Source organism: Ramularia collo-cygni (genome assembly GCF_900074925.1).
Source record: "Ramularia collo-cygni strain URUG2 genome assembly, contig: RCC_scaffold03, whole genome shotgun sequence".
NCBI classification, from domain to species: domain Eukaryota; kingdom Fungi; phylum Ascomycota; class Dothideomycetes; order Mycosphaerellales; family Mycosphaerellaceae; genus Ramularia; species Ramularia collo-cygni.
The window spans coordinates 312698-325448 of record NW_019716257.1 but is presented as its reverse complement, the minus strand read 5'-3'; the positions used below and the strand labels follow the sequence as shown (position 1 = coordinate 325448).

Sequence of the window (12751 nt, the reverse complement as noted above, 5' to 3'; positions counted from 1 at the left end):
GCGCCTATAGTCTCGAGCATATAGCTAAACCCGTCGTGCCGGCGATCCCTCCGATCGCAAGAACCTAAACGATTCAGCCAAAATCACGTGGGAAGTTTCATAGTTGCTCGTGAAACCGAGAGGGTATACAGTGCACACGGCACGTCCGAGTCGTGATTGTGGTAACAGCAAGCGAGAGCGAGCCGGCGTTTGAAGAGACATGCGACATGTCAGCATTTTCAGCGCCGCGCGAGAGGGTAGAGACCTAGAAAGACCGGGCGAACCTGAAGATACCTACCTACCTACCTAGGTACCTAGAAAATGGAAAATGGGACCCTCGATGAACCCCGAAAGGTGTAAATGGACTTCATCTGTACATGTACTTTTTCCAACTTCTTTTGGAAGCCATGTAACAAGTGCACACTGAATATGGAAAAGAGAATTGTGTTGATAGCGTAATTGTGTTCATACGACATTTCGCTGCCTACGAAATTTGCTCGAAGAGACCTCCTAAATCACTCGGCTTCGCGGCGCGTGTTTTGTTACAGAGCGCGCAGTCATTTCGTCTCATGCTGCCCTCCAATACATGCTTCCAATGATGGTTCTCGTGTATCATCATCCTGCACCTTCCTGTTACTAAACTTGCCAAACTTGCCTTCCTGTCCCTCCCATCCTCAGACTTGCCCTGATCTCTCACATGCCTCGGCGCTCTGGGTATATTCGCTCAAAAAAAGACAAATCGCTCTCGTTACTCAAAATAGGATATGTAAAGTGGAACAGAGACCACATGAGGTGGCCACGATGTTGGTATATTATGGCTMACTGCTTTGGGTGGCCTCGGACGAAGGACTCCGTGACTGGGACTTCTCTGACATTCGACGGTGCTCGCTGGCAGCCAGTGCGAGACTATCGAGGCCGTTTGTGAGTCCATTGGTCAGGCCATTGGGAGATGGATATGAATAGTGGAGAGTGTCGGGATCTACCATTGGAGCGGTAGGTGGAACGAATTCGAGCGAGTTGGCGAAGCTTGAGCGGTGGAGTGGCGGTCGCCCAAGACCCATGTCAGACATTGGCATCGGTAGCGACGATATTGGCCCAGTGTCAACGGTGCCCAGGAAGTAAGGTCCGGCGGTGGGAATGAGCATYTGGTCGACCACTTGTTGCTGCAAGTTGATCGCATGCTGTGCCTGGGCCTGGACCGCTTGCTGAATCTGATTTTGTTCCTGCTGTACGTGGGCCTGTTCAGCCAACTGCTGCTCCATCGCTGCCTCGACATGGGGCTCCGGCTTGATCATCGTCTTCCTTGTGGGCTGCTTGGTAGGCTTCTTGACCTTGGAGTCGTCGTTGGTTGTTCGCGAGTTGCCGCGGCCGTGTTGATGTGTGCGACGGTGCTGTTCCATGTTGTCCTTGCGAGTGAACGCTTTGTTGCATTCGGGGCAAAACGCGTCCTTCTTGCCGGTATGCTTCTTCGCGTGGCGCGCCGCGTGACCGGATGTGGTGAAGAAATCGGAGCAGCCGACTTGCTTGGCCATTGGGCATGGGTACTGATTCTTCTTGGTTGGTGCTTTGCTGCTGCCCGACTGTGCGGCGGCGCGCGAAGGCTCGGATGCCGAAGCGGGTGAATTCGAGGTGCGGAACTGCTGAACAAGCGCCTGCTGCGGCGCTAATTGCTGCTGCTGTTGCTGCTGCTGTTGTTGCTGTGGAATTGGCATCTGCGGCATGGGATAGGCCTGCGGCATTGCGCCAGTCGCATCTGGAATTGGTGGGTACATTGAAGCATTGGGATCGTCCATTTTGGCTGTCTGAGAATTCGCAATGTAGTATTGGTGGTGGATGTGTTGTTTCGGCGGCGGAAAAGAGGTGTACGAGGGTGTAAGAGGCGATGGCGTGGCGAAACCGCGGGACGAATCTTGCGACTCGCTGCGGATCAGTAGTGGCGTTTGCGGGGCCAAGCTGGGAGTGGAAGTGCAGCTGGACTCCCTCGACGAGCGTGAGCTCGTATGCGAATGTGAGTGCACAGCAAGAGGTCGCGGTTGGTGACAGAAGTTGTGCGAGGGTACCGCAATGGGGTCACTACTATCGTTGAGTAGTGAGATCTTGCGGCCGGTACAATTTCTACCGTCCATCATGTGCTAGCCAGGATTCGTGACGATTCGTCGGTGGATTGGACAGGTCAACACTGGAGGAGTGGACTGTGAGCTCTGGTGGATGGAGGGGAACAGTGTTGGTTGGTTGGTAGGTAGGTAGGCAAGCAAGTAAGGTGAGCTGGTCTTGGGGATGCTGTTGGATGGGGAGGGCGCGTTGGTAGGCAGACGGACGAGTTGCGTGAATGACTGGGGAGCTGCGAGCGGACCTGAGACCTGCGGGGCGGTACAGCTAATAAAAAGAGTACAACAGCGGCTCAAAGGGTCAGAGAGCGGCAGGGCAGGGAGTCTTCATCGCGCCGAGGAGCGCTGCGAGAGGAAGAGATGATCTCAGACCCTGGATATGCCAGCGAGACAGTTTAAATGGACAGGCTGTGGCAGACGGAAGCCACACCACTCTACCCTAGGTACCGATGCAACGACTGGGTTTTATTCAAGCGGATGCGCCGTCGTGGTCCAACTCCCTGCGCCCAACCTTAAGTCGAGAATCCCAGTTCAAAGTCGCTGGCAAGCGAGGCCGCTAGCAAACACATCGGCGATCGCGTGGATAAGCTGCAAACCGCTACAGGGTTCGGAACGTAACCCCTCCCACAGCACCACCTCCGCTGCGGTGCCATCACATCGTGTGAGCGCGTTCAGATCAATCTTCACACTGCATTTGTCTCGCTGATGTCTTCGCGGTGCTGCGTATTGATGAACGACAGTAGTGGCTGTTTGTTTTCGTGTCATGCGTTCGCCGCGGAGCGCTGTGAACATCCTTGTCGGCACTCTGACCATTTGGTACTAGCCTAAGCATGCGATCGAGATCGAAGCCGTGAGCAACCTCTCGCCCAAGGAATCCCTCACGTCTGCAGAGTAACCGGAAACAACACGGCGGGCACGAGCATTTCACCACCTCACCTCCTGCTTACCGCTGTTCCATGTTATRAACATCTTGATTATTGTGATCCACATCACCAATGGAATACTGCTTACAGGCTGCAGTTATATGCTGACTCTTCTGCCTCAAGCGCTGCCGCTAACCCTCGACGTCATTGGTCCTGGCTCCCGCGCTCTCCAGAGTTGGCACTAATGCAGTCCCACGCGCGCGTACAGGATGCAGGACCCACGTCCCATACTACTGTACGCATGCGAGAAGCCGGCGACTCCAGCCCGAACATGAGACCATGAGACCATCCCACATCTCGAATCCAAGAGCGTGAGATCAACAGCCCTGCCGGTGGTGTGTTCCAACAAGACATCTTCGAAACTATCGAAGTTGAAACATCTACGGGAACAATCCAAATGCCCGTAAGCACTCTCTCTCATCTCACCTGGCAGACCGCGGGCCTTGGTTGAGCCACTTCTTCACACAGCGGCTATGTCCCGAAATGGAAATGGACTAGCACAACGTGCGGTCAAGCCTCACCGGCGCATTGGGTTTGTTCGATCTGCTTCTAAATCGCCGATGACCCCTCAAGGATCCTCTGCAGCGGTGTCAGGTCCGGATCACCCGTCTGCAAGAGCATCTTCGATCTGTCGCATGCTCCGCGGGTGTGCGTTACGGGGCCGTCAAAGCGTGACAGTGCTGAATCGTCACGGCCTGCCCTCCGTTATGTGCCGACCGCAAGCTCGGTCGCCGTGAGATTGTCGAGAATCGCCATCTCGGGGCCTGTGGCTGGTGTAGAAATATTGATGCGTGACGCAATGTCTGTGCGACGATGTTGCGAATCGATGATGTTGCTGATTTTGCGCGATCAGTACGTGTTTTCAGAAACATCCGCCAACGGCGGTCTCTCACGATCGGACTCGCAGTGGAGCACGCATGGCCTCGTATGGCTTCAGCTCGCGATGGTGAAACTGCGGTGAGAGGCTTTCGTTAAGGTGGCACGATTCAGTGCAGCGCCTTGCACGGCTCACACGGCTTACTTGTAGTCACCTCGACAGGAAACTGCATCCATCATGATCCGGCCTGGAGTCCGACCTATCAAGCGCTGTCGAAAAGAGCTCTTCACGTCGGCTGTGCTTTCTTGGCTTTCTTTTCGACCCTTGTTTTTTCCTCGATTTCTTCGAGATCGGCGATTCCCACCGATCTATGATGTGACTTCTCGAGAACGTGGTACTGAGCGATGTGCCTCACAGGAGGTAGAAGCAGGTCCTCACCGTCTACTTCCGGCCCTCTTCCCCCATGGCGACGGTGAAGCGGGCGGCAGAGGAGATCTGTGATCTCCAACGGACGAGATGGTACCTTGCACTACTCCAGCGGTAGATCTCAGATACCGGCCGGGAGACAACGACTCTTTGATGAGACCGGATGGCTTCAGACATGCTGTGAAACAGCAAGCTAATTGAGACCATCTTATGTTAATTCCAAGTTGTCGCCTGTCCAACTACCTCTTTTGGAAGTCGAATGGCACGTAATAAGATGCTCTCCTCCTTTCCAAACGCTCTCCGCCCGTCGCAGTCCTGCTCAACAACAGGCATGAAGCTTCCCCCCAGGCTAGCCACGGACTGTCCTCCGTCGCCACCTCCTCCTAGGCGAATGCTCCGTCTCCTGCAGGGACAGAGTACACCCCCTCTTAGCGGTGGCTGAAGAATCTGTAGAGATAGATCTCAGATGCAATGCCTTGCTGATTGGATCATAATCATCGAGGGTCATACTTCCCTGCGATTCCTCCCATTCTGCCGGGCTTCCCTTTAGCGGTCTCGCTTCAGCACGCGAAGATGAGCGCTGAGTGATCAGGGTCACGGTGCAGCAGTGTCCTTCTTGAGTCTTTACGGTGGAGACTTCGCGGCACCTGCAAAGGGGAGTATTTGTGATCGTCAGCAAGCTTGCAGTCCGGCCGGGGAATTGGTGCAGCAGCTTCTTTGAGCAAAGGTCGCGCGATGCCTGTGCTGTTTGATCTGAGCATGTTTGGAGAGGCGAACCGCACTCTCCAAACTTCTTGCTTTGCATAACCTGGTACTTTCAAACTATCCATGATTTCTTCAAACGCTACGCTTCGGAAGCGTTTCGAAGGTCAACTTCACTCTTGAAGCTGTGTGTTCGGGGAAGCCGCCGAATGGGATAAAACTTTCGTTTCTTTGATGCGAGGTATGAAGGTACGTACGTACGCCATCCGTTGTGCGAATCCTCATGTTGATTGCGTCTTAAAGATCTTGATCGAATCGCCGGCGTAAGCCTTACATGTTTATTGCCTGTTCACTTGCTAAGCAGTCCGCTAGCTGTTCAAGGCAATCCGCCTCCGGAGTTGATCGCTTCGCGGACTTGAGACCTGTGTACCAGAATCAGCAACATTACTCCAAAAGAGCGACATGATATTACGTGTTGGGTCGGTTCTCAGCATAGCGTTCATAGCTGTCGAGGTATAGCTCATCGTCGCTTGTTGTCTTTTGCACGGGGTCACTCTGCGTGACGGCCTAGGTGTAGTGAACCCGAATCAACAAGTGCTCCCAATAGTGAGTCTGACAGTTTTTCTCACCTGAACCCATTTTGCCCAGCGGCTACCAGGCTCTGCGTCTGGCCATCCTGCTCACATGAGAAATCAGCAGCAGATTCCTGAAGGACATGTAATCTTGCGTATAGCTCGCCGTAGCTTTTTGCTGCGTCCGAAAATGGGGGCAGTCAAGGTCATCAGACTTCCATCAAAAGCGAGCTGCATACCTCTGTACGGCTTCAGAACCTTTTCGAGTCTAACAATCCAAGGAGCAATCTGTACATCCACAAAGCCCATCTCGTTTCCTAGGAAGAATGGGCCCTCCTTGTCGGCAGCATCTACCAACGTTGATATATGGCCCTTCAGTTCGCCTGCAAACTTGACCTGATTATCGGCATCCTGAGCTTGCAGGTACTTGTAGAACGCCGGGATAATGTGTCGATTGATATGATCACACCAGAGGCGGCAGTGTGCTCGTAGCTTTGGGTCTGCTGGAAGGAGTGCTCGGCCTGCATCGAGATCCTCGAGGTATCTGTAGAAACAATCAGAAATCCCTCAGCAAGTCAACAGTCTGTCTAAGATACTCCATCAGGACAGTACTCTCGTAGCATCCCCATTCCCCATGACGCAACGCTGGCACGAGACCTCTGGGGTTGATGTCCAGGAGAAGCTTTGGCTTGCGATAAACATCGACTTCGATGTATCTTGGACGATATCAGTTTGCCTTCAACCAAAACAAAGAGGAGCATCACTACTGGTACTGAAGACCCTTGAGCTCCAGGCTGATCCAGACGCGGTGTACGAACTGAACAGGGATTCATCAGTGGGGGGAACACATGCAAGTGTTGTTGATTGTCCTCACAGGGCAGAAGCAACTATCGACAACAGTCAGTAACCATGTCCACAATCGTGTTGAAAATGCGAGATTTGAAAATTCACGAATCGCGCTCTCTGCGTCTAGCTCATGTATTCGCAAGTCTACGGTGGGCATATAGCTGTCCTCTGTGGCAACGGAGTGCAAGCATGCATTCTGCGAGTGCTTACCTGCCATATAGCTTTAACTCGTTTTCTGCGGCATGACTGTCTGCAGTCTTCTTTGCTTCACCGGTAGGTTGCYTGTGATCTGACCACAGCGTGTAAGCCCCATGACACCCTGTTCTATGGAAGTTCGAAGTTGGAGGTACAAGTCTTCTTCGTTGCGTCTCCGCCCTGATTGGGATCGAGATCCTGCTGAGCAGACTGGTCGCTCGACATGATTACGTGTACGACGAAATCCCAATGCGACGTGCGGTTCTGTAGTCCTGCAGTCGTTGACTCCTAAGGTGGTGTAGGGAAGATGGAGGGGGAAGGAAGCGGAGGCGGGCCCGGAGGAGCGAAATTCGAGCAGCGCACTCCAAAGTAGATTCACGAACAAAAATCAGGGCACCTAGACCTCAAAAGACACCCGCGAATCTTGAGCTTTCCGGGTCAACACCACACGCCTCACATTTCAACCGACCCTCCGCACGCCGCACACCGCAAATATGGCGGAAACTACAGCACCCAGCACGCTCCTTGCGCTCAAGGAATCACCCCTCAAAGAGGTCCAAATCGAGGCCTTGGTGGTGATGCGCATTATCAAGCACTCGACGTCAGCCTTCCCAACACCAGCGACCGGATTCCTGGTCGGAATGGACGTGAACTCGCAGCTACAGGTCACCAACTCCTTCCCCTTCCCAGCTGCCGCTCCCGATGCTGCCGCCGCCGCCGACCCATACCATCAGCAAGATTCCGCCGCTCTGGCGGCTGCCGCGCCGCGGGCTAAGAGCAATGTGGCATATCAGGCAGAGATGATCAAGTTCCTTCGTGAGGTCAACGTGGATGCACAGGGTGTGGGCTGGTACATCAGTGCCAGCATGGGCAACTTTGTCAACCAAAACTTCATCGAGAACCAGGCATTTTTCCAGCGCGCAACCGATGAGCGCACTGTATCGCTGGTATTCGACGTGTCAAAGACCAGCCAGGGTAGTTTGAGTTTGAAGGCCTACCGCCTGTCACCCAGCTTCCTTGCTGCATTCACCGAGGGCAAGTTCTCATCTGAGAGGTAAGCCGGCGAACCAAAGTGATATCCTGCAAAAGGCACCATGCTGACATCTTTTCCTTAGCCTTCAGCAATCCAAGCTTCGCTATGGAGACATCCTTGTGGAGCTCCCGATCAAGGTCCACAACACACATCTCCTGACTGCGTTCCTGCACCAGCTTCCACAGCAGCCATCTCAGAAGACCACTCTGGACTTGCCCACATCTCTCGCAGACCTCGACAACGACATCAACATTGCACAAAACCCTCTGGCTCCAAACCTCGAGAGCTTGGACCTATCCATCGACCCATTCCTCGAGAAGACCTGTGATCTCCTGCTAGAAAGCATTGAGAACCACCAGACGGAGCAAAATAACGCTCAGTACTACCAACGCTCCCTCGCCCGTGAACAGGCTAAAATCCAACAATGGCAGCAGAAGCGCAAGGCAGAGAACGTCCTGCGCACACAGCAGAAGCAGCCACTCCTTCCCGAGGACGAGTGGCAGAAGCTTTTCAAGCTGCCACAAGAGCCTTCACGTCTCGAGTCACTGCTCGTGGCGAGACAAGTGGACCAGTATGCTAGGCAAGTGGACGGCTTCACGGCCGTTATCAGCGGAAAGATGTTCGGCACAAAGGGCAGCCTTCTTCCTGGCGAATTGGCTTGAATGACATTGCCAAATGGCCGGTTAGGGTCTGCATAGCGAGGCGTTCAGGGGATTAGAATGAGGGCTCTTCAGAAAAGCGTTCGCAAAAATTCGTCTCGTTTGATTGATGCCATACGAATGTCGAAATGTTTACGAGATACTCATGATGGTAGTGTGGGGGAACGAGTTTTCTGAGGATCGGGGTTGCGAGAGCGTCTCGCAGGACTCCAGCACGACGTTGAGATGTCGGTCGATACCTTCTACAATATCCCGCTACTTTGCTATGCTCACCAAGCCCTCGGATACAGCAGAACAGCGATCGAGGGATACTTGTTTGGTGAAACGGCAGTCGCCTCGCAGCGTGCCACGGATAGGGTTGAGCATTTGCAGGGATGAAATCACAGCTTAGCTTAGCTCAAGACAATGAGTGTCTACAACCCGTGGCTGGATCACATCTCTCCACACGTGTATTGAATCTTAGGACCTGAGTTGAATTTGTCTGCCCTGGTTGATGCCTCGAGATCGCGGCGAAACTCGCGCAGCCACCGCATTGATCATGCAAGCGTCAACGACGTTCCTTTCTCACACAGATACACGCCACCACACTGGGTAGGGCATCGAACGAGTTTTGCAACTCAGCTCAAACAACACGGTAGCGTCCGGGACCACCTGCACCACCCCTCGCCTCTGTCTCCTGCGCGAGCAAAGTCCCCTCCCTCAAATGAGTCGTGAGCTCCCTCATAGCGGAAGCCACCGCAATCTCCGTATCGCCTTCGACAAGAATGTACAGTTTGGGCTCACCATCAACAGGCTCTTTGCCAGGAGCGACGTAATTACCTTTTGTAGTGATGGAGGTCCCGGTGGCCTCGAGAATCTTTGCAACGTTGGTGCGATTCGTCGTGGCCCAGCGGGCTTTTTGAGGGAAATCGTTGATCTCGAGCGTGGCGTGGAAGGCACCGGCGTCGGGGCCGCGATTGTCGGCGGGAGCGCCTGGTCTTGTAGCTCCTGAGATGGTGTCAGTAAAACTTGTGATGGATCCGTCTTTTGTTCATGCTTACCTTTGGCGCCAATCCGACTGTTGATAGCAGCCGCGGCGGCAGCAGCTCGAGCGGCGGCATTGTTGAGCCCGGGTGCTGGTGCAGCTACAACTTCAGCCTTCTGGACCTGCATAGCTCGGTCCAAATGCGCGGCGAGGTCTTCGCGGATGCCAGTAGGAGCCACAGGTGCGGGAGCTGACTCTGATGGTGGTGCGTCAGAAGCTTTGACAATTCCGGAAGCCTTGGCAATGAGTTGCTCGACGTTGCTCTCTTTCTTGTCCTTGTCCTTCTTTTCCTCTTCATCGTCTGGCTCGCCTTCAATCTTGTACTGGCTCTTGAGATGCGCACGTTCGACAGCGCGAGCGGCATCGAATTTCTCGACACCATGGCCACCGAACCCAGAGCCCGACTTGCTAGCCTCTCCCGCAGCGACCTTCTTCTTGTGCTCGGCAGCCATGTCCTCGAGCACGCCGGGAACTTCCTGCTTGCTATCTTCTAGTGCACGCATGAGGAATCCTGCATACTTCTCTTGATCAGGAGTAACAAAAGTGACGGCAGTGCCAGTGTTGCCGGCGCGACCAGTGCGGCCGGCGCGGTGCACGTAGTCCTCTCCATGATTAGGGCAGTCGTAGTTGATGACCAGCTTGAGCTGCTTCACATCCAAACCACGCGCCGCAACAGACGTCGCAACCATGATTGGAATCGAGCCGTTCTTGAAATCGACAATTGCTTGATCACGATCGATTTGCTCTCTTCCACCGTGTACCGAAACGCTTGGGTAGCCTTTGATCCCGAGCTCCTTCAGTAGATTATCGGCGCTCTCTTGCCTGTCTACGAAGATGAGTGAGCGAGCATCCTCATCACTCTCGTACAATTCTCCAAGCAACTCAAGAACTCGATGGAATTTGGTCTTCTCAGCGCGGACCTCGATGACTTGTGTGATCTCCGCCGCAACAACGCTGCGACCACCGACAAGGATCTCAATAGGTTTGGTCAGTGCCTTGCGTGCAAGTGACTCCATCTTCTTGGGGAACGTGGCGGAAAAGAGGACCGTCTGTCGGTCAGGACGAACATTACCGAGAATCTTGTTGATTTGTGGTTCGAAGCCCATGTCAAACATACGATCGGCTTCATCCAAGACAACGTAACTCACACGGCGCAGATTAGTCACTCGGCCGGCATTGGCAGCTAGCAGATCGATCATGCGACCGGGGGTACATACAATGACCTCTGCTCCACGCTTCAGCTCGGCGATCTGATCCTTGATGGGTGCGCCGCCATAAGCGCATACACCACGAAGACCGAGTGCTTTTAGATACGGCTTGCACTCGCGGTGAATCTGGACGGCAAGCTCGCGAGTTGGGGCCATGATCATTCCAATCGGACCTTCAAGATTGGCAACCRGGCGCTGATCCTTGATGTGTCGGAACATTGGCAGGATGAAAGCCAAAGTCTTTCCAGAGCCAGTCTTGGCAATTCCAATGGTATCCCTCCCTGACATCAGGGCTGGCAGAGCTTGAGACTGAATAGCCGTAGGGTTCTCAAATTTTTGATCGCGAATCACGTCCAGAACCTGAGCGCCGAAACCACACTGAGACCATTTTGTAATCGGTCTAGGAGGATCAACACCACGAACAGTAATGTTGTCCAATTCGGCTCGCAACTTATCCACTTCTTCGTCTTCCATTTCGCTGATCTCAATTGACTGGCTGTAGAAGCTCTTTCGGATAGGTTCATATTCCACCTTCGCGTGATCAACATCTGGAATGTCCTTACGCTTGTGTTTGGGGTTGTTCAACAAGTCTTCTGGATCTTCGCCAACCGCTTCCAAAGCGGGCCCGTCCTCGTCATCGAACAGCTGCTTTTCGCGGTTTGCGCGCTTACCGTTGAGTTTAAGAGGCGCTTCAGCCTCGATATCTTGATCAAGATTGCTCATGAACGCATCGAGAGGATCKATTTCCTCTTCATCGACATCCATGCCTCCGCCCTCTGTGGGGTTTGTTACAGCCGCAGGTGCGATGGGCTCGTCAGCATTCTCCATCTCAACATCTTGTTGCTGCTCGGCTTGGGCGTCCTCTGCACGTTTCTGTGCGGCTTCACGAGCTGCTTCAGCTTCTTCTTCATCGCTGCGGAGGTCATGATCGTGGTCGTCCTGGTTATCCTGATCGTCATACTCCTCGACAGTGTCAGTACCACCAATCGCTGACTGAGGGAGGTCAGGGAGCTTTCTAAACTTGCGCTGAACGTCCTCATCATCGTCGAGAGTAGCCGAGGATTTGATCGTGGACTTGTCTGGCCCCTTCTCGCCGGAGGCTTTGTTGAGCCCGAATCCCGTCATTTTAGCATCGCCAATCGCCACGGCCGCTCTTGGGGCTGGTTTGACAGCTGTAGTGGGAGGCCTCATCAAACTTTTRACATGCGGAATAGAGGCATCAACTCCGAGCGGTAGATTATCGCCCTTCATCTTCGCGACCTTCTCTTCGGTACGCTTCTTAATTTCCTTTGGGTCAAATGCTGCTCGAGGCTTGGTAGAGATCTCGGCTAGCGCCGGAGCTGGAGTCGGCGCGGGTGAGGGAGACGCCTCTCCTGTCTGAGCTTGGGACACCAGAGGTGATCCTTCAGCTTTGTCTGGAGCAGCACCTGCCTGCTTGGCAGCTTTCTGAGCTAGCATCTTTTCTTTCCAGGCCGCGACCTTTGCAGCCCGCTTTTCCATTTCCGCCTTCTCAGCGGCGCTCGGCTCATTTGATTGCTGCTCAACGGGCGCAATGCTGGCCCGCGAAGAGGGTGGACGAGATCCATTCTGTTCGTTTAGTAAATGCTCGGTGTATTGACGTGAGGGCGTGAGACATACCTCGCTTCGCGCCGGATGGCTTGCTTCGCGTCGACGTTTGCCGTTTCTGTCAGGGTTACCGTAGTCATCGTTGTCACGCTCTTCACCACGAGTGCTCCGACGTCCGCTGCTTCTCACCAACGATATGTCTCTTTCTCGATCTCTGTCTCCGTCACGCCGAGGACCCCGACGGTCACGATCTCGGTMCGTCGGGCGTCTGTCCCTATCTCGTTCCCTCTCCCTCTCCCTGTCTCTGTGCCGATCGCGGTCGCGGTCGTCGTTGCGATATTCGCGGCGGCCGCCATGCTCACGATCACGATCCCCATCGCGGCGCCGTCCATGTCCTCCGCGGTCGCGATCATCGTAGCGCACCTCACGGCTGTCCGATCGACGGTGTCTCCGGTCGTCGCGACGATGTTCGTCGTCTCTCCTACGCGGTGGTGAGCGGGCCATATCTCGCACGCCCTGGATCGTCCGTCCCTACAGCAGATCCCACTGGTCACGTTGCTCGCCGTCGCCGTCTGCCGCTTCCAATTCTCTCTTAATACTAGTTTTCTTCGTCTTGCCACGTGTTGGCTGTTTTCGCCTGTCACATGCGAATTGAATGGGACTCCGCGCAAGAATTGTGATGACGTGAGGTCG

General features: G+C 54.2%; 4 protein-coding genes; 1 reads left to right on the top strand and 3 right to left on the bottom strand.

The window, feature by feature from the left end:
* Positions 1–791: 791 nt before the first annotated feature.
* Positions 792–2105, bottom strand: RCC_02475 (uncharacterized protein; the record flags this gene model as incomplete). The annotated part of the gene is made up of 1 exon (XM_023767765.1): positions 792–2105. The coding sequence occupies one exon, from the start codon at positions 2103–2105 to the stop codon at positions 792–794; it is 1314 nt and encodes a 437-aa protein (XP_023623533.1).
* A 3226-nt stretch (positions 2106–5331) lies between these two features.
* Positions 5332–6793, bottom strand: RCC_02474 (related to glutathione-S-transferase; the record flags this gene model as incomplete). XM_023767764.1 has 9 exons in its annotated part: positions 5332–5377; positions 5428–5522; positions 5585–5631; positions 5767–6071; positions 6124–6243; positions 6295–6344; positions 6402–6414; positions 6584–6662; positions 6724–6793. 9 exons carry the CDS (start codon positions 6791–6793, stop codon positions 5332–5334), a joined length of 825 nt encoding a protein of 274 aa, XP_023623532.1.
* Positions 6794–7062: 269 nt separating this feature from the next.
* On the top strand, positions 7063–8263 carry RCC_02473 (probable Eukaryotic translation initiation factor 3 subunit H; the record flags this gene model as incomplete). XM_023767763.1 has 2 exons in its annotated part: positions 7063–7622; positions 7684–8263. 2 exons carry the CDS (start codon positions 7063–7065, stop codon positions 8261–8263), a joined length of 1140 nt encoding a protein of 379 aa, XP_023623531.1.
* A 619-nt stretch (positions 8264–8882) lies between these two features.
* RCC_02472 (related to Pre-mRNA-processing ATP-dependent RNA helicase prp5) lies at positions 8883–12562 on the bottom strand (the record flags this gene model as incomplete). XM_023767762.1 has 3 exons in its annotated part: positions 8883–9247; positions 9301–12079; positions 12131–12562. 3 exons carry the CDS (start codon positions 12560–12562, stop codon positions 8883–8885), a joined length of 3576 nt encoding a protein of 1191 aa, XP_023623530.1.
* Between the last annotated feature and the right edge of the window lie 189 nt (positions 12563–12751).